The sequence below is a fragment of the Rhinoderma darwinii genome, chromosome 1 (assembly GCF_050947455.1).
Source record: "Rhinoderma darwinii isolate aRhiDar2 chromosome 1, aRhiDar2.hap1, whole genome shotgun sequence".
Taxonomy (NCBI): domain Eukaryota; kingdom Metazoa; phylum Chordata; class Amphibia; order Anura; family Rhinodermatidae; genus Rhinoderma; species Rhinoderma darwinii.
In genome coordinates, this window is record NC_134687.1 from 209,728,812 (window position 1) to 209,747,135 (window position 18,324).

Sequence of the window (18,324 nt, forward strand, 5' to 3'; positions counted from 1 at the left end):
CCAAATATAGGACACCCTCTGGGCATACATGAAGCAGTTATGTATATTAGGAGTATGCCAGTCTTGTATGTTGATCTACAATGAAGCTGTATAATCGCGCGCGGTGATTACGGGCGCGGCCGTGTGCATGGGGCCTAACACAGATATTAGTATAATGTTAACAGAAGGAATAGGCTATCATACAAATCCACTTTCAAAAAGAGCAGATCCAAACAGCGCAAACTAAAACATCACCAGATTGGTGAAGAAAAGCACAATTTCTACAACTCCCTGATAGGCGCTGATGATTTTTCTGAAACCCAAGTGTGTCCCGCCATTAGGGTGTGCTCACATATGGCGTACTTGCATTGTAATTCTGCAGCATAAACCTACGCTGTGGAAAACATTCCAATGTATGCCTATTAGAAAAAAATTCTGCCGCGCAGGAACTAGAGAAATCCGTATGCGTTACAGAATATTTTTCCCATAGGCATACATTGTAAAGTTTATGCTGCGGAAATACAATGCAAGTATGCCATGTGTGAGCGCACCCTTACAAATATTCTTCTTAGGCGGGATTCACACGACCGGGTCCCGCCCGAGCACGAGTGTCGGCCGGTAAAATCGGCCATTTTGCCCGGCCGGTTTGCATAAAGTTTTGCATCCGTTCTGGGCCGGGCAGATCTGGACAGTGAGATCAGCGGCAACTCCTGAAGGGGAATCCCCATGTGTTTGGGGATTCCGCTTCAGGAGTTTCCCCTGATGTCACTGCCCAGATATGGACAGAGACATCAAGCGCTCTGTCCAGGAGCGAAATCCCCGAAAACACGGGGATTCCGCTCCTTCAAGGAGCTAAAGTGCGGCTAGCACATAGCAGAGCGGGGAGATACCTCCCCGCTCTGCTATAGTGGCGTCGCTACAGTAGTAGCAGCCGCAGCAACAGCAGCTGCTACGGCGCCATGAAAGGTGTCGCCGGACCAGGGCGCTTTTAAAACAAGCAGGGGAAGGGAGCCAGCGCAGCGCTCCTTTCCACCTGTTGTACACCCCGGCCCTGCCACACAGTGTACAGCCATTCGTCCGAATGGCATCAACTCCTCCTCCTCACATGCACTCTGCGCTGTGAGGAGGAGGAGATAGAGCGCAAGCGACGGAAAACCCGGCCATCACTCGGGACACATCCCGGTGATGGCCGTGTATTACCCGGCCCCATAGACTTCTATGGGAGCCGGGCGGCCGGGTACCCGGCCGAAAATAGAGCATGTCCTATTTTTTGATGGCCGGTTGTCCCGGCCGTGAAAAAATCGGTCGTGTGAATAGCCCCATTAGGGGTCTATTATTCCTAATGCAGCCGGGTGCCGGTCGATTTATGAACGGCCGGCACCCGGCCGGGAAACCCTGCCGTGTGAATGAGGCCTTAAGCTCTTGATTTTAACTGTAAATCATTTTGATACACTCCATTTTTTTTTTTTATTTTTTTTTCTCGTGTTAAACTCAAAATTCAAAAATAGCAAACTTGTTCTCATTTGAAAATGTTGGTATAGTGCATAACTTGCAATACTTCCAGCAGTTACTGGTTTCATTTACATGGCTGCAATAGCATATTTAGGCCTGATTTACACGAGCGTGTGCGTTTTGCGCACGCAAAAAAACGCAGCGTTTTGCATGCGCAAAAGGCACTTGACAGCTCCGTGTGTCATCAGTGTATGATGCGCGGCTGCGTGATTTTCGCGCAGCCGCCATCATAGAGATGAGGCTAGTCGAAGTCAGTCACTGTCCAGGGTGCTGAAAGAGTTAACTGATCGGCAGTAACTCTTTCAGCACCCTCGACAGTGAATTCCGATCACCATATCGAGTTACCTATTTAAAAAAAAAGAGGTTCGTACTTACCGAGAACTTCCCGGCCGTCGCCTTGTTGACGCGTCCTTGGTGACGCGTCCTTGGTGACGCGCCTCTCTTGACATCTGGCCCCACCTCCCTGGATGACGCGGCAGTCCATGTGACCGCTGCAGCCTGTGCTTGGCTTGTGATTGGCTACAGCTGTCACTTGGACTGAATTGTCATCCCGGGAGGTCAGACTGGAGGAAGAAGCCGGGAGTTATCGGTAAGTCAGAACTTTTTTTTTTTTTACACGTTCACGTATATTGGGATCGGAAGTCACTGTCCAGGGTGCTGAACCAGTTTAACTCTTTCAGCACCCTGGACAGTGACTGTCTCCTGCCGGGTTCGGTCAAAACGAGTTCGGCCGAACCCGGTGAAGTTCGGTTCGCTCATCTCTACTCCGTTCGGATGTTTGTAAACAGAAAAGCACGTGGTGCTTTTCTGTTTACATTCAGTTTGACAGCTCTTGCGTTTTCACGCACCCATTGACTTCAATGGGTGCGTGATGCGCGAAAAACGCACGATTATAGAACATGTCGTGAGTTTTACGCAACGCACTCGCGCTGCGCAAAATTCACGCATTGTCTGCACTGCCCCATAGAGTAATATAGGTGCGTACGACACGCGTGAAAAGGACGCGCGTCGCACGCGCGTATATTACGCTCGTGTAAATGAGGCCTTAAACACCTTTTGCTTATTCTATCCATGGCATGTACATTCTGCAAGAATTGTACAGCAGAGCTTTAGCGCCACCAAGTGGTCACATTGATACAAGGAGATTTTAGTGGATAAACTGTGAAATATTGTGGTTTCTGTATATTACATTGTTGCATTTTTCTGATTTAACTAGCAGTACATTGCAATGTATGGCCATTGCAAGTGCATTTAAAATGCAAGTCTAAGGCCCCCTCTACACGTGTCAGATTTTGAAATTTCTGCAACTGAAAATTAGTTCCATTCATCTGTATGTGGTTGTTTCTGCAGCAAGCACAAAATCTGCCATGTGTGCAGGGGGGCCAAATAATAAAAGCTGATGTACTGTGTGTGTGGCACAAATTCTTGCTATTATGGCCGAATTCGGATGACCGTAGTATATGTCCGTGTGACGGCCGTCACACGGACGCATGTATTTCAATGTGGCCGTTCACACGGCCTTTGTTTCAACGGACCGTGTGAAGGGTCCGTTGAAACAAGGGACCGTGTGAAGGGTCTGTTGAAAAATATAACATGTCCTATTTTCTTCCGTTTTCACGGATCCCTCGATCTCAAGTCATGGGGATCCGTGAAATCGGGACCCGCACAGGTGCAACCCGGACTTGAAAGACTTCAGGTTTTCACGCCCGAGTTTCCTCACGTTCATCTGAATTCGGCCTAAGAGTCAGACTGATCATTCCAACACCTTTTACAATACGGGTGGTGGCTAGGTTGGTAAAATAGCTGGTATGAATAACTGCCAAGTAGGAGTCTGGATACTAGGTAATGAAACTGATGCACAAATGTTTTGTCATATTATTTTTCTAAATAAATGTTCTGAAAAGCTTGTGAGTAGTGGGCCATAGGTGTCAGAACTGTCTCAAAGGGAAAAAAGGCCCTGTTGCCCATAACAACCAATCAGATAAACTTTAATTTTTCCAGTGTAGGATAGAAAATGAAAGTTGACCTGTGATTGATCGCTGGGGGCAACAAGGCCATTTTCTCTGAGACAGTTGTGATCCATGAGGTCTAGTTAGTGTTGTCAGAACAGACTTTTTAATATATTACACATAGTTACATGTCTTGCCACATTTTGTATTATTCATGATATATATATTTGTGTTTTTTTTTGTTTGTGCTCTTTTGTTGGAAATATTTTACATTTGTTTCTTATATTTTTATAGTTTACAGCATTACGGCAAGATGTCTTGTCATTTTTATATCGATAAAGAATTGTCATTTGGGATGTTATATGTTAAATTGTAGTTTGAACATATTCATTATTCAGTTCTAAAATAAAATCTCATCTCTTGACTGTCTGCTTTTTAAGAGTCATATGTAGCTTTAATATCTTTTAGTTATTGAAAACTTGAAGATAAGAAAACACTAGATTGATAGGATAAAACAAACAGTATCAGGGCCCAAGAATTAAACTACACACACCAAGACACATGGGATTATAGGCTCAATGAACTACACTGCTACTAATAATATTCGTAATAATTAATGATATACAAATACATGACACAAGTTCAGTCCGTGTGTTTTATTATGGGTTACACAAATAATAAAATAACCATAACAGTGCTGCAAAATAAGTTCAAGTCAAATAACCAAAGAATTTAATTATGAATCTACGCCCACTAATAAAGCACATGTATATAAAAAAAACTGGGAGGGGGTGGGGGTTCCTTCTCCACTTGCTGTGAGGTGAAAGCAGCTGACTTCACCTGAAACCCTAGAATTTATACACACCTCTTATCCCCGCCCAAGTTTCAAGACCAATCAAAAAAAGGCTGGACCCTTCACGGAAACATCTTGAAGCTCCTCGTGCATTTGAAACACAGGTAACTCAACTCAAAAACAGCATAACTAGAGAAAAAAGAGTCCTTAAAGCCATATGTAAAGTACAAAAAACGAATTTTATTACATATAATTTACATATCGAACACTTAATAAAAAACATGGCGAGGTTTTCTAAAAAAGAAGAAGTGGCACGTGGGTCACTGGCAAGTAATATACAATATCAAGTCATATTATGTAACCATGAGGACATGAGCATGACAGTAAATAGCACAGAAGGGTACAGGTATGTAGTGTGATGGTAACTAGTAGATCATTGTAACAGCAGCTGCCAGGTACTGATTTTTAAAAACCTCACACTACTATAACTGTATCACTCCAAAAGGAGGGAGAGGGGGTTCAAGTCGGGAAACCCTTTACTCAATTGTATGTATCCTACAGTTGAAACAACCTCAAAGGAGGTCAAACAGTTGCTCAAGAGGAAAAAGACATCAATTCTCAATATAATTTAACTGTACTATACACAAATCCCCAAGAGCCGAAAGTAGTACCATCAAGTGTCCCTGCAATACATAAGCAGGATGTACAGAGTGTGCAAAGCTATACATCTGGGATCCCCAGATAAAGCCAGGGAAGAGTCCACTCACCCATGGTTAGAGCCCTAAAGTTCGTGGTCCACGTGCAGGTGATTTTGTACTTTACATATGGCTTTAAGGACTCTTTTTTTTCTCTAGTTATGCTATGAATCAGCGAGTCTGCTATTTTGTGATATTTTGGGGGTGCTTTACACCAATGTTGGCTGCACCTAACCAGTTACCTGTCCCTGTGAGACATTTGTTTATAATCAACTCAAAAACAGGTACGTACCATTAGCAAGCTTGGAATAAACCATTATCAATTTTACAATTCACCATAATCCCACAAGCCCCTTTAATTTAATATTACAAGTGCCTGTCGTCAGGGCCGCACCTACCATGAGGCGAGTTGAGCCTCTGGCTTCAGGCGGCACACTGCAGAGTGTCAGAGGGGGCGGCATTACAGAGCTGCTGGCCGACATTACACCACTTAGTAGCAGCTGCAAGATGTGCTGCCACCTTAAGAAAACATCCCTCCTGTGCCCCCTTAATACCCCCCCCCCTTCCCCCGCTGCTCTCCACTCTCCTGTCCCTATTGTAATATGATCCTGCTCAGTGTCGGGACGGAGAGTGCAGCGTGCAGCACGTGTCTGCACTGCACTGCTGCCGGCATGAAGAGGCTCGGGAAATCACCACCTCTTCCTGATTTTCTCTGGAGTCTCCCTGCATGGCGAGAGAAGATCCAAATAGGTAGCAGCCTGCACAAAAGGTGTGTGTACTGTATGTGTAGTGTGTACTGTATTTGTAATGTATTTGTGTGTGTATATATATATATATATATGTGTGTGAGGATGTAATGTCTGTACTGTATGTGTAGTGTGTACTGTATGTGTAGTGTGTGTGTGTGTGTGTGTGTGTGTGTGTGTGTGTGTGTGTATGTATATATATTTGTTTATGTATTAGAGTGTGTATGTACATACGTACAGTATGGCCTCATGCACATGACAGTCTTTTTCTCAGTTGTAATTTATCCGCATATTTGCGGATCCATTCATTTCTATGGCCCTATGCACACGACCTTGGTTTACACTGATCCATATGGGGGCTGCAAATCCGGATCGCAAAAACTCAAGACAAATAATTTTACGGTCCGGATTTGCCAATAATGGTGAATTGCTGTGGATCCGTGAATCCTAATGATACACCAATGCACAACTAACCAGTGCGGTCGTGTGCATGAGGCCATAGTGTGTGTGCGTGCGTGTAACGTATGTATGTACGTATATGTGTGTGCGCAATATATATATATATATATATATATATATATATATATATATATATATATATATATATATATATATAATCCAAATACAAATGTCAGCCGCACAGCCTTGTAAATCGTATGTGGGTGCCGACCTGCCCAGGTCAGGGATAACAGACCTGCTGTAGTAGAATCCAAAAATCAGGCAGCACTCCAAAATATTAGCAAGGTAGAAAAAGGTGCTTTATTGGTCCATACAAAACACGACGTTTCAGCTCAACACAGAAGCCTTTTTCAAGTGACACCTGAAAAAGGCTCCTGTGTTGAGCTGAAACGTCATGTTTTGTATGGACCAATAAAGCACCTTTTTCTACCTTGCTTATATTTTGGAGTGCTGCCTGATTTTTGGATTCTCTCTCTCTCTCTCTCTCTCTCTCTCTCTATCTCTCTATCTCTCTATCTCTCTATCTCTCTCTCTATCTATCTCTCTATCTATCTCTCTATCTCTCTCTATACATATACATACACACACACGAAAGCGGCATGCCCTATCTTTGGGCGACTACTTCTCTTTCCTCCCATTGATATCAATGGGGGCAGAGAAAGTGTATTTCGCGGCGTTTTTGACCGTTGCGCTCAATGGGCACGAGCGAAAAGCGCGGCAAACGGCGTGCAGGCAGATCAAAATCTGCCTCAAAATTCCAAACGGAATTTTTAGGCAGAATTTTCTGGCTGCAAAAAACTCTGTGTGAACATACCCTTAAGGAAAGTTTTTTTGTATTTTTTTTTGTGTTTTAAGTTATGAGCCTATTTTTTCTAACTATTTTAATGTTCCCTAATGTAACTGTATTTATTCATATATTTGTACTAATAAAGATGGGGGCAGCAATCTTTATTAGCATCTTTATATATGTTTCTGCACGACACATACACAGGTGCTATATGGTGCACTCAGGGCATAGGGTCGGCTCCCATCCCTACTTTCCTATCTCCTGCTGGAGCCATTTTAGCTTTGACCTGTGCATGCCCTGTGGCATCTACAGTTCACAGGGACCCACAGCGACCATCGCTTCTAGGGGGAAGACGGGCGCCATTTTATCTAATTCATCGCAGGAGTTGTCTGTCAATTGAAATGAATTGCCAGGCACTGCCTGCTGTAAATGCATGACCGCCCATGTATTCATTTGAATTGCCACCTCCTCCTGCCCCACACCCTTGCCTAACACTTCAATGTGACTGCTAGTAACCCCGGTCACGTAGCTAATACAGGGACTCTTCTGTCACTTTAGGAGTCCCTGCATTAGCATTTTCTGGTGCACGGGACCTCCCAGATGCGTCAGAATTATTAATAACGATTAATATTTCTACCGGATCTCTAGGTCCCGGGCGCCACAATAGGAACTACAGTTCATTGACCTCTAGTTTCTATTGCAGCGCAGGGGAGAAGACAGAATACTGCAGTAGGTGAGTAGAAGTATTTTTCATACTGGTTGCTTTGTTTTGCAGGTTCCGCTGGACCATTTGGACAACGTCGTAGATTCGTTGGATTACTTTGATGATCTACATTTTTTTAAATAAAATGGTCAGAGGGTAATGTGAGGGAGTTTTTATTTCAATTAAAAACATAGTATGTCTTTTTTTTTTATACTTTATTACTGTCTTTATAATAGCCTCTGTCTGACCGCATCCATTACTAAGGCTGGGGCTTAGTGTTAGGCTGGATTCACACGAACGTGTATTGCGCCCGTGCGGGCCGCGTGGTTTTCACTCGCCACGCACAGACCAATACAAGTCTACGGGGCAGTACAGTCCGTGCTTTTTGCGCAGCGTTTGTCCGCTGCGCAAAAACGCGACATGGTCAATATCTCGGCGTATGTTGCGCATCACGCACCCATTGAAGTCAATGGGTGCGTGAAAACCACGCAGGTCGCACGGAAGCACATCCATGCGAACTGCCTGTTTCGCGCACCAGCTGTCAAAAGGATGAATGTAAACAGAAAAGCACCACGTGCTTTTCTGTTTACAAACATCCAAATGGCGTGTCATAATGATGGCGGCTGCGCGAAAAGCACGCAGCCGCGCATCATATGATGCTGCCTCACGGAGCAGGTAAGTGGCTTTTGCGCAGGCAAAACGCATGTTTTGCATGCGCAAAAACGCCATGCACATCTGAATCAGCCCTTAACCAGTAAAAATGCTAGCACAACCTCCCATTATTACCCCAGTACCCACCGCTATCAGGGGTACCAGGAAGAGCCAGGTACGATCCAGGACCCAACCATCTGAAGGGATGACGGTGCCTGGTCGTCACTTCAGATGTTCAGGTATTGGATCATAACCGGCTCTTCCCAGTACCCCTGGTGGCGTTGGGTAATAATGTGAGGTTGGTGCTAGCCTTTTTCCTGGTTAACAGTAAGCCCCAGCCTTAGTAATGGATGCTGTCAATCAGATAGCGTCCATTACACTGGCGGTAATAATGTATTAAAAAAACACATAGACATAAGAAACATTTTTTAATTGAAATAAAAACTCCCTCACACAACCCGCTTTCACCATTTTATTTAAAAAAAACAAAAACATAGATCATCAAAGTAGTCAAATAAATCTACGGCGTAGTCCATTGGAACCAAACGGGAAAAAAAAAAATATATACACTTTCCTTCTCCCCTGCAATGCACTAGAATCTAGAGGTACAAAAAAAAAAAATTCCCCTTCAGACTCTGCTACCTGTCAACTGAAAAGTCTTTCGCCAGAGGGAACATTTTTTCCACATGGCAGAGTACCAGGTCCCAGGCTCGGGTGAAGCTTTCTTTTACTCCACCATTGGGAAACATTTTTTCCTCTGGTGGAAGATTTTTCCATTGACATGTAGCAGTTCTATAGCGGTGGTGTTAGGGAGGACAAACTCAGCAATTGCACAATGCCCCCAAAATGGGCCGCTACTCTTGGGAAAGTGCTGTGTGCTTGCCTCCAGGCTAAAATGTGCCAGCCAGCCCTAGGCCATTGACTCCCTGCCCCACCGTTTTCTCTCGTAGACCACAGCCTGCTTTAGGCCTGCGGTCTACAACAGTCCAAGAACATGACTAAGGACGCTGGAAGCGTCTGAAACGCGTAGGCTTTCTCTACCTACGATACCTCTCCTCACACTTCAGGATTTTACACTTTAACCAAGTCCTGCTTTTTAGACTTTGACTATTAAACTTGGAACAAGTTTCCATTTTATACACATCCACGCTGGATCCAATTCTTTTTTTTTACTGCACGCTATTGACGTCAGCGGCCTAGCGCGATTACGTCACTGCATCATGCCATCCGCACTGGGCCGCTGAACTCAGCAGAAAGTCAGAACGTCTGGCTGTGGTTACTTGGATAGATTTGTGGGGGGGGGGCGCCTTTCTATAGTTCGCCTCAGGCAGCAAAGGGGCTAGGTTCACGCCTGCCTGTCGTGGGATTATAGGCTCAATGACAAACAATACTAATAATAATAATAATTAATAATAAATAAATACTTGACACAAGTTTGGATTAACCAGTCCGTGTGCTTTTATTATGGGGTACACAAATAAAAAAATAACCATAACAGTACTGCAAAAAAAGTTTAATTATGAATCTACATCCACCCAGGCAAGAGCTGGGTCCTCAACCTACTAGCCAATGTTAGCAACTTAGCAGACAAGGCACCCCCAAGCGACACAGCCTCAATAAAATTTTCAAAAGCCAAATTAAATCCGTTTAGACCCACGTCAGACAGGTATATTAAGCCATTCATAAAGAAACCAAGTTGAAACCTTTCTAAATCAATACGTCACAACATGTACCCGCTAATGGTGGGCATGAACTTGGATATTGACCTATTTATTCTCTTCCTGATCTTTTCTAAAAAACGCTGATCAGATCTTGACCAACAGAATCGAGAAACAATTTCAGAAATAATTATTTTGGATTCTGGAAACAGGAAAACAAAATAAGCCAAATCTTTTTTAATCTCATCAATCAAATGTAATGTACGAACTTTCCCTACATCATTACTTCCGGCATGAATAAAAATAAAACCCGGAGAAGGCCAAAACTTTTTTTTTTAAACAGATGTTTTTGGAGAATCCTCCTTAACCCTTTCAGGACCAGACAAATTTTAGTTTTTATGTTTTGTTTTTTTTCCTCCCCGCTTTAAAGAAATCATAACTATTTATTTTTTCAGTGACACAGCCATATGAGGCCTTAATATTAAATAGTGCCGTCAGAAAGTACAATTAGTCCCGTAAAAATTATGTGTGGTGTACTGGGAGGCTGGAAAAAAATTGGAATGGGGTGGAATTAGAAAAAACAGCAGTTCCGCCATTATTATATGGGTTTCGTTTTTACGGTATTCACTGTACTGTGAAAATTACCTTTATTCTGCTGGTCAGCCGATCACAGTGATAACAAATTTATATAGTTTTTTTTATGTTTTTGTACCTTTTAACCTCCTCACTTTTGTTTTTTCCTCCCCACCTTCCAAAAGCTATCATTTTTTTATTTTTTTCGTCGATATAGCTATACGAAGGCTTGTTTTTTGCGGGACAAGTTTTAGTTTTTCATGGCACCATTTATTGTACCGCAAAATGTATTGGGAAGCTGAGAAAAATTATTTGTGGGGTAAAATGGGCAAAAAACTGCGATTACACCATTTTTTGGGGGGTTTTGTTTTTACGGCGTCCATCAGGTGGTAAAAACTACATATTCACCTTATTCTACAGGTTGATATGATTACGGCGATACCAAATTTATATGTTTTGATTTATGTTTTAAAAATAATAAAAACTATTTGCTAAATTAAAAAAATCTTTTGTGTCGCCATATTCTGAGAGCCATAACTTTTCATTTTTCCATCAATTTAGCGATGTGTGAGCTTTAGTTTTGCAGGGCGAGCCGTAGTTTTACCTAATACCATTTTGGGGTATATGCAACTTTTTGATCACTTTTTATTTGATATTTTTGAGGTAAAATGGGCAGAAAAACGCAATTTGCATGTCTTATATATATATATATATATATATATATATTTTTTTATTTTTTTTACGGCATTCACCGATCGAGTTAAACAACGCAATATTGTGATAGTTCAGACTTTTACGGACACAGTGATACCAGTTATGTTAACTTGAAATTTTTTTAACATTGATTTAGGGGGAAAAAATGTGAAAAGATGGGTTTTTTGAACTTTTAATACTTTTTTTTTTTTTGGAACATAAAAAAAACTTTATTTAACGGTTTTCTACTTTTTTTTATTAGACCCCCTAGGGGACTTGAAGCAGCGGTCATTGGATCGCTTGCATTATATACTGCAATATTAATGTATTGCAGTATTATATCGTGATTCTGAGGGTATGTTCACACGCACTAATTACGGACGTAATTCAGGCGTTTTTGCCCTGAATTACGTCCGAAAAATGCGCCTCAATAGCGTTGACAAACATCTGCCCATTGAGAGCAATGGGCAGACGTTTGTCTGTTCACACGAGGCGTATATTTACGCGCCGCTGTAAAATGACGGCGCGTAAATAGATGCCCGCGTCAAAGAAGTGACCTGTCACTTCTTGGGGCGTAATTGGAGCCGTTATTCATTGACTCCAATGATTAGCAGCGCCAATTACGTCCGTAACGGATGCGGCGTTCAAGCGCCTGCACATGCCGTTACGGCTGAAATTACGGGGATGTTTCCTCCTGCAAACATCCCCGTAATTTCAGCCGTTACGGACGCTGTCGTGTGAACATACCCTGACAGTCTCCTTTGAAGCCCTGCCGGAGGTATTATACGTGGAAAGTAGTTTTTATTAATACCATTTTAGGGTTTGTCTGGCATTTCAATCACTTTTTATTCAACATTTTGGGGGGTTGAAGTGGCAAAAAAACTGCATTTTGACATATTTTCCTGCTACAGCGTTCACCTGGAAAAATATTTTTATAGTTCGGGCATTTCCGGACGGGGATAGCTAATGTGTTTGTTTATTTTTGTTTATTTATGTTTAGATGTGAACTAGGTCAAGGGGAGTGATTTTAATTTTTATATATTTGTTTTCTATTCATAGAAAAAAAAAATTTTATTAAACTTTTTTTAACCCCCCCAGGGGGCTTGAACCTGCGATCATTGGATCACCTATGCCATAGACTGCAATATCACAATATTGCAGTCTATGGCAAAATTAGTGCATTGCTATTGAGACCTGCCCCAGGCAGAGCTCAATAGCAATATTCTTATAGCAGGGCTGGGAGCATTCACAAGGCTCACAGCTGCTATAGGAGTACAGGTGACCGGCCCCGAATTGGAAGGGGCAGTAAAAACCCCTCAGATGCCGGTGGTCACATCTGACACAGGCATCTGAGGGGTTAAATGCTTTGGATCACCAGGCGCCATATTAACATACCCTTTCCCGACGTAAATCTACAGATTAGCGACGGGAAAGGGTTAAACCCCTAACTCCCATCCAAAACATTGTAACCCCAAATCTAAATTAAAACTGTGAGATATCCCATGGAAATCAGCTCTTTTCTCCGCCCATGTATGTATGAATAACCAACAATCCAAACAATAAGTCCTGTAAAACCTGAAATAAAAAAATAATTATATTAATAAATGAGGTCTAACATATATAGAAAATCTGGAGGAGACCCATCTACCCTATTCCATAATAAATTCTTGGCTTAAACCACTTCTAGCTGCTTCACCTATTCCAAATGAATGAGCTGAGATCTTATAACCATCTAGGTTTAAACAAGATAAACAACTATTCAAAACTTTATTAAACTGAAAATATGTAAAAAAAAGAACAAGACTTACGAACAAATAAAGGACCATCCATATTAGGTCTCAACGGCATAAAACCCTGAATGGAAGAAACAGGACAAAATATACCGCCAATACTAGAAATATGAAGCTGTAACGTCCGTGGTCGCTGACCACGAACTCCTTCCATCCAGTCGACGCCCTTCTCTCAAGAGATGTCTGCACATACGGCCGTTCTGCTCCACAGTGACCACCAGGGTGCGCTCACGAGCTCAGTCCAGACTTAAGAAGCCAGAGCGCACACAAGTTGGAGATTGAGCTGATTGCTCCCAGAGCACCCTGGGCTATAAGAAGGTCCCAGCCCCATCCTCCCACGCCTGAGCGTTGTTGTCATATTCCAAGTTTGTCTTGCAAATGCTCCCCTAGTGTTTCCTGCTCCCAGTGTTCCCTGTTTCTGTAACCTGTATCCTGATCTAGTGCCGTGCTGTGCTGTATACCACGCCTGTCCTGCTTCTCCACGCCTAAAGTCTACCTGCTGCCTAGTTCCAGCCAAGCCGGCCTTGCTACTGTCCTAGCTGCCACAGGTACCCTATATGAGCTATAGACTCTGACCTGCGCCTTGTTTGCCTGCTGCCATACCGCCAAGGCGGTACGACCCGTGGGTCCACGAACCCTATGTGACAGTACGCTCAGGCCATGGACCCCGCTGGTGGATCCACGACCATGACGACGTCACAAGAGATGCGGGCGGATATGCTAGAGCTCCAGTCTCGACAGGACCAACTCCTCCAGGACTTGAACATTCTCGCACGTCGGTAGGAGGCCCGAGCTGCCGTTCCTCCTACTACACCTCCTGGCAGTGTTGATCCTCAGACTACACCTCCTGGCAGTGTTGACCCACGTTTTTCTTTGCCACTTCCGGACCGCTATGATGGAGACGCAGGTACCTGTCGTGGATTTTTGAACCAGTGCCAAATCCACTTCAGCCTGTATACTAGGACATTTTCGTCTGACGACGCAAGGGTCGCTTTTATCATCACTCTCCTCACTGGCAAGGCTCTTGCATGGGCGAACCCTATCTGGGAGAGATAAGGACCAGAGACCCGTGACTTCCAGAGCTTCCTTCGGACTTTTCGCATGGTGTTTGAGGAGCCTGGACGGGTCTCATCTGCAACGGCTTCCTTGATTAACCTACGCCAAGGAGACACCTCCGTGAGCGAGTACGCCATCCACTTCCGCACCCTGGCGGGAGAACTGTTATGGAACAATGAGGCCCTGGTGAACTTGATGATCTCATCCTTCTGTCCACCCGGATTGATATGCGAATCCGAGAACGCCTCCAAGAAGTTCGTCGAGAGGGAGGCCTTCCTAGTCTGGCCCCTACTTTGCAGCAACCCCTGTTGTCCTCAGATGTTGATCCTCCTAAGGAGTCTGTGAGGATGAACTAGTGTAAGCTATCCCCCCAGGAGAGACTACGCAGACGCACTTCGGGACTCTGTCTTTATTGCGGCCTCGGTGGCCATCTTGTGTGCCTGTGTCCCCAAAAATCCCAAACCCTAGGGTTGCTAGGAGAGACAACCTTGGGTAAGAAAGGACTTCTGTCTAAATTGTCCATACCAGTGACCATAGTGTCCGGTGAGAGAACGCATCAGGTTTCTGCGTATTTGGACTCTGGATCCACTGCTAATTTCATCCGTAGAGACCTGGTAGATTTTCTTCAATTACCCACCACCCCCCTGGAGAGGCCGTTGACGGTTGCATCACTGAATCGACTACCTCTGCCAGACCCAGTTATAGCTGTGACCAAGCCGCTGAGGCTCCAAGTGGGAGCTCTTCACTCCAAACTTCTGTCGTTCTATGTCCTATCCAAAGCCGTGAACCCTGTGTTGCTGGGTCTGCCTTGGCTCCGACTACATGCCCCAGTCCTGGACTGGAATTCTGGAGAGGTTCTCCAGTGGGGCCCTGAGTTTCAAAGCTGATGCCTGGTGCAGATTCGTTCGGCCCAGCCTTCGCTGCCTCGGTCATTGGCAGGATTGCTGGGTCATTCTGCTGCATTTTCGGACGTCTTCAGCAAGAGGGAGGCAGAGACATTGCCTCTACACCGGGCATATGACTGCCCTATCGAGCTGATTCCTGGTGCATCCCTTCCCCGAGGTAGGGTATATCCTCTCTCCTTGCCAGAGACTCTGTCCATGTCCGCCTATGTGAAAGAGAACTTGGAGAGGGGCTTCATACGGAAGTCTTCCTCCCCGGCTGGAGCCGGGTTCTTCTTCGTCAAAAAGTAGGATGGTTCTCTTCTTCTTTGTATTTACTACCAAGGTCTCAACCAGATCACGGTGAAAAATAAATATCCATTGCCACTGATCTCAGAACTGTTTGATCGTATACGTGGTGCAAGATTTTTTCAAAACTAGACCTGCGCCTTACAACCCAGTTCGGATTCGCCAGGGTGATGAATGGAAGACTACATTTAACACCCGTGATGGACACTATGAATATCTAGTAATGCCCTTCGTCCTGTGTAATTCTCCCGCGGTCTTCCAGGAGTTCGTTAAATGACATTTTCCGTGACCTCCTCTAGGTTTGTGTAGTAGTCTATCTTGATGATATCTTGATTTTTTTCTCCAGATCCTATGACGCATCAGAGACATGTCCGTCAAGTTTTGCTGTGGTTAAAGGAGAATCGTCTGTACGCTAAGTTGGAGCAGTGTGTGTTTGAAAAAGATGCCCTAGGCTATTTCGTCTAGAATCGAGGTCTCGAGATGGATCCTGAAAAGGTAAAGTCTTTCCTGGAATGGCCACGCCCTCAAGGCTTGAGGGCAATACAGGGATTCGCTAATATTTACAGGCAGTTTATTCCAAACTTCTCCTATCTCTAACCCAGTGGTTCTTAACCTGGGTTCGATCGAACCCCAGGGGTTCGGTGAGTCAGTCTCAGGGGTTCGGCGGAGGTCAAGACAGACACCCGACTCATATGATTTGTGATGACACGCCCCGCTTAGCCATCATTGGCTGAAGGTGATCACGCAACATCGCTTGGCCTAGTAGTCGAATTGTGACTGTCGTGATGGTACGTCGTGTGATTTCTTTCTTAATATTTTAATCCCTTCATACTAACTATGTCGAGCAAAAAAAGAAAGTGGTCGGACGAATATGTACAATATGGATTCACATGTATAACGGAACGTGATGGGAGTCAGCGTCCTAACTGCATGATTTGCAATGCTAGGTTGAGCAATTCTAGTCTAGCACCGGCAAAACTAAGAGAACACTTCCTTAAGCTGCATGGAGATGGACAATACAAGAACACAACGCTCGCTGAATTCAAGGTGAAGAGAGCCAGATTCGATGAAAAGGCTACTCTGCCTGTTCTCGGCTTTGTACCCATCAACAAACCGATCCTCACAGCATCGTACGAAGTTGCTTACCTGATCGCAAAGCAGGGCAAACCACACACCATTGGTGAAACACTCATAAAACCAGCTGTGTTGAAGATGGCGAATATCATGCTGGGAAAAGCGGCTGAAGTTAAGCTATCCCAAATTCCTCTTTCAAATGACACCGTTAGCGACAGAATAGAGGACATGAGCAAAGACATCTTGGCTCAAGTAGTTGCAGATCTGATTTCAAGCCCGGCAAAATTCAGCCTTCAACTCGACGAGACCACAGACGTTTCAAATCTAAGCCAGCTTGCTGTATTTGTGCGCTATGTGAAAGACGACGTGATAAAGGAAGATTTTTTATTTTGTAAACCTCTTACGACAACAACTAAGGCAGCCGATGTGAAGAAACTTGTGGATGACTTCTTCAAAGACAACAATCTTTCGTGGGATATGGTTTCTGCAGTTTGTTCGGACGGAGCTCCAGTCATTCTGGGAAGAAAGTCTGGTTTTGGTGCGCTAGTGAAAGCCGATGCACCACACATCATTGTTACGCATTGTATTCTGCACAGGCATGCGTTGGCAACAAAAACCTTGCCTCCAAAACTGGCAGAAGTATTAAAAATTGTAGTGGAATGCGTGAACTATGTGCGAAATAGTGCTCTGAGGCACCGCATCTTCAGTGAGCTGTGTAAAGAAATGGGCTCTGAATTCGAGGTACTTCTGTACCATTCTAACGTTCGGTGGTTATCCCGGGGACAGGTGCTGAATCGTGTTTTTGCCGTGCGTGTGGAATTAGCCCTGTTTTTGCAAGAGCACCAACATCGTCATGCAAATTGCTTAAAAAATTCTGAGTTCATTCTCATTTTAGCGTACATGGCTGATCTCTTCGCAGCTCTCAATCATCTCAATCAACAGATGCAGGGCGGTGGAGTCAACATCATCGAAGCGGAAGAAAACCTGAAGGCTTTTCAAAAAAAGCTATCGTTATGGAAACGACGAACAGAGAACGATAACTTCGCAAACTTTCCCCTGCTGGACGACTGTGTAAGTAAGATCGAAGATGTATCTGGAATCGGAGACATTTCTGTACCCGCGGAACTGAAGCAAGCAATTGCCAAGCACTTAGATGAGCTTGCAAAGTCTCTCGACGGATACTTCCCTACAAGGGAGTCATATCCAGCCTGGGTGAGACAGCCGTTCACGTTTAGTGTTGAGACAACAGATGTCAATGATAAATACCTCGATGAAATCATTGAAATTTAGCAGAGCCAGGTTCAACAGCAACTCTTCAGAACAACAACGCTCTCAACGTTTTGGTGTCAACAAATGGTAACGTACCCTGTTATTGCTAAGAAAGCTCTGGAGATTTTCATACCGTTTGTTACAACATATCTTTGCGAGCAATCCTTTTCGAGGATGCTGGACATAAAAACGAAGAAAAGGAACAGACTTTGTTGCTAAAATGACATGAGAGTGGCACTTGCCAAGGTGAAGCCGCGCATTTCTGAACTGGTCTCTGAAAGGCAACAGCAGAAGTCACACTGATTTCCAGAAAATATTCATTATTATGTTTTTGTTTTTGTGTGAAAATCATGTTTTAATGGTTTTGTTCTTTGAACACTGATGTTGATGCACGGTTCATTTTGTGCACCAGTAAAATATATACCTATGTTTTGAATTTTATTTTTCCAATTAAGAAGGGTTCGGTGAATGCGCATATGAAACTGGTGGGGGTCAGTACCTCCAACAAGGTTAAGAACCACTGACCTAGATAGTATCTTATAGTTAGTTTCCTGGGCTTTACAAGAGATAGAGAATTTATGACACAAGGCAAACGCAGTCAACCATCGACGGAGGCGAAGCAAGTTCCCTCTCCCACCCCTTCACAAAGGATGGAAGTGTATCATTACTTAAATCCTGCAGAAAATTATAAATGATAGAGATAGTTTTAACTGGAGTAATAGAGGCAACACACAACTGCTCCAGCGG

The 18,324-nt window shown here is 44.0% G+C and overlaps 1 protein-coding gene across 1 annotated transcript; it reads left to right on the top strand.

Moving 5' to 3' along the window:
• The first annotated feature begins 16,071 nt into the window (after window positions 1-16,071).
• On the top strand, window positions 16,072-17,598 carry LOC142740393 (protein FAM200C-like). The gene has a single exon (XM_075849959.1). The coding sequence runs from the start codon at window positions 16,072-16,074 to the stop codon at window positions 17,596-17,598; it is 1,527 nt and encodes a 508-aa protein (XP_075706074.1).
• The last annotated feature ends 726 nt before the right edge of the window (window positions 17,599-18,324 follow it).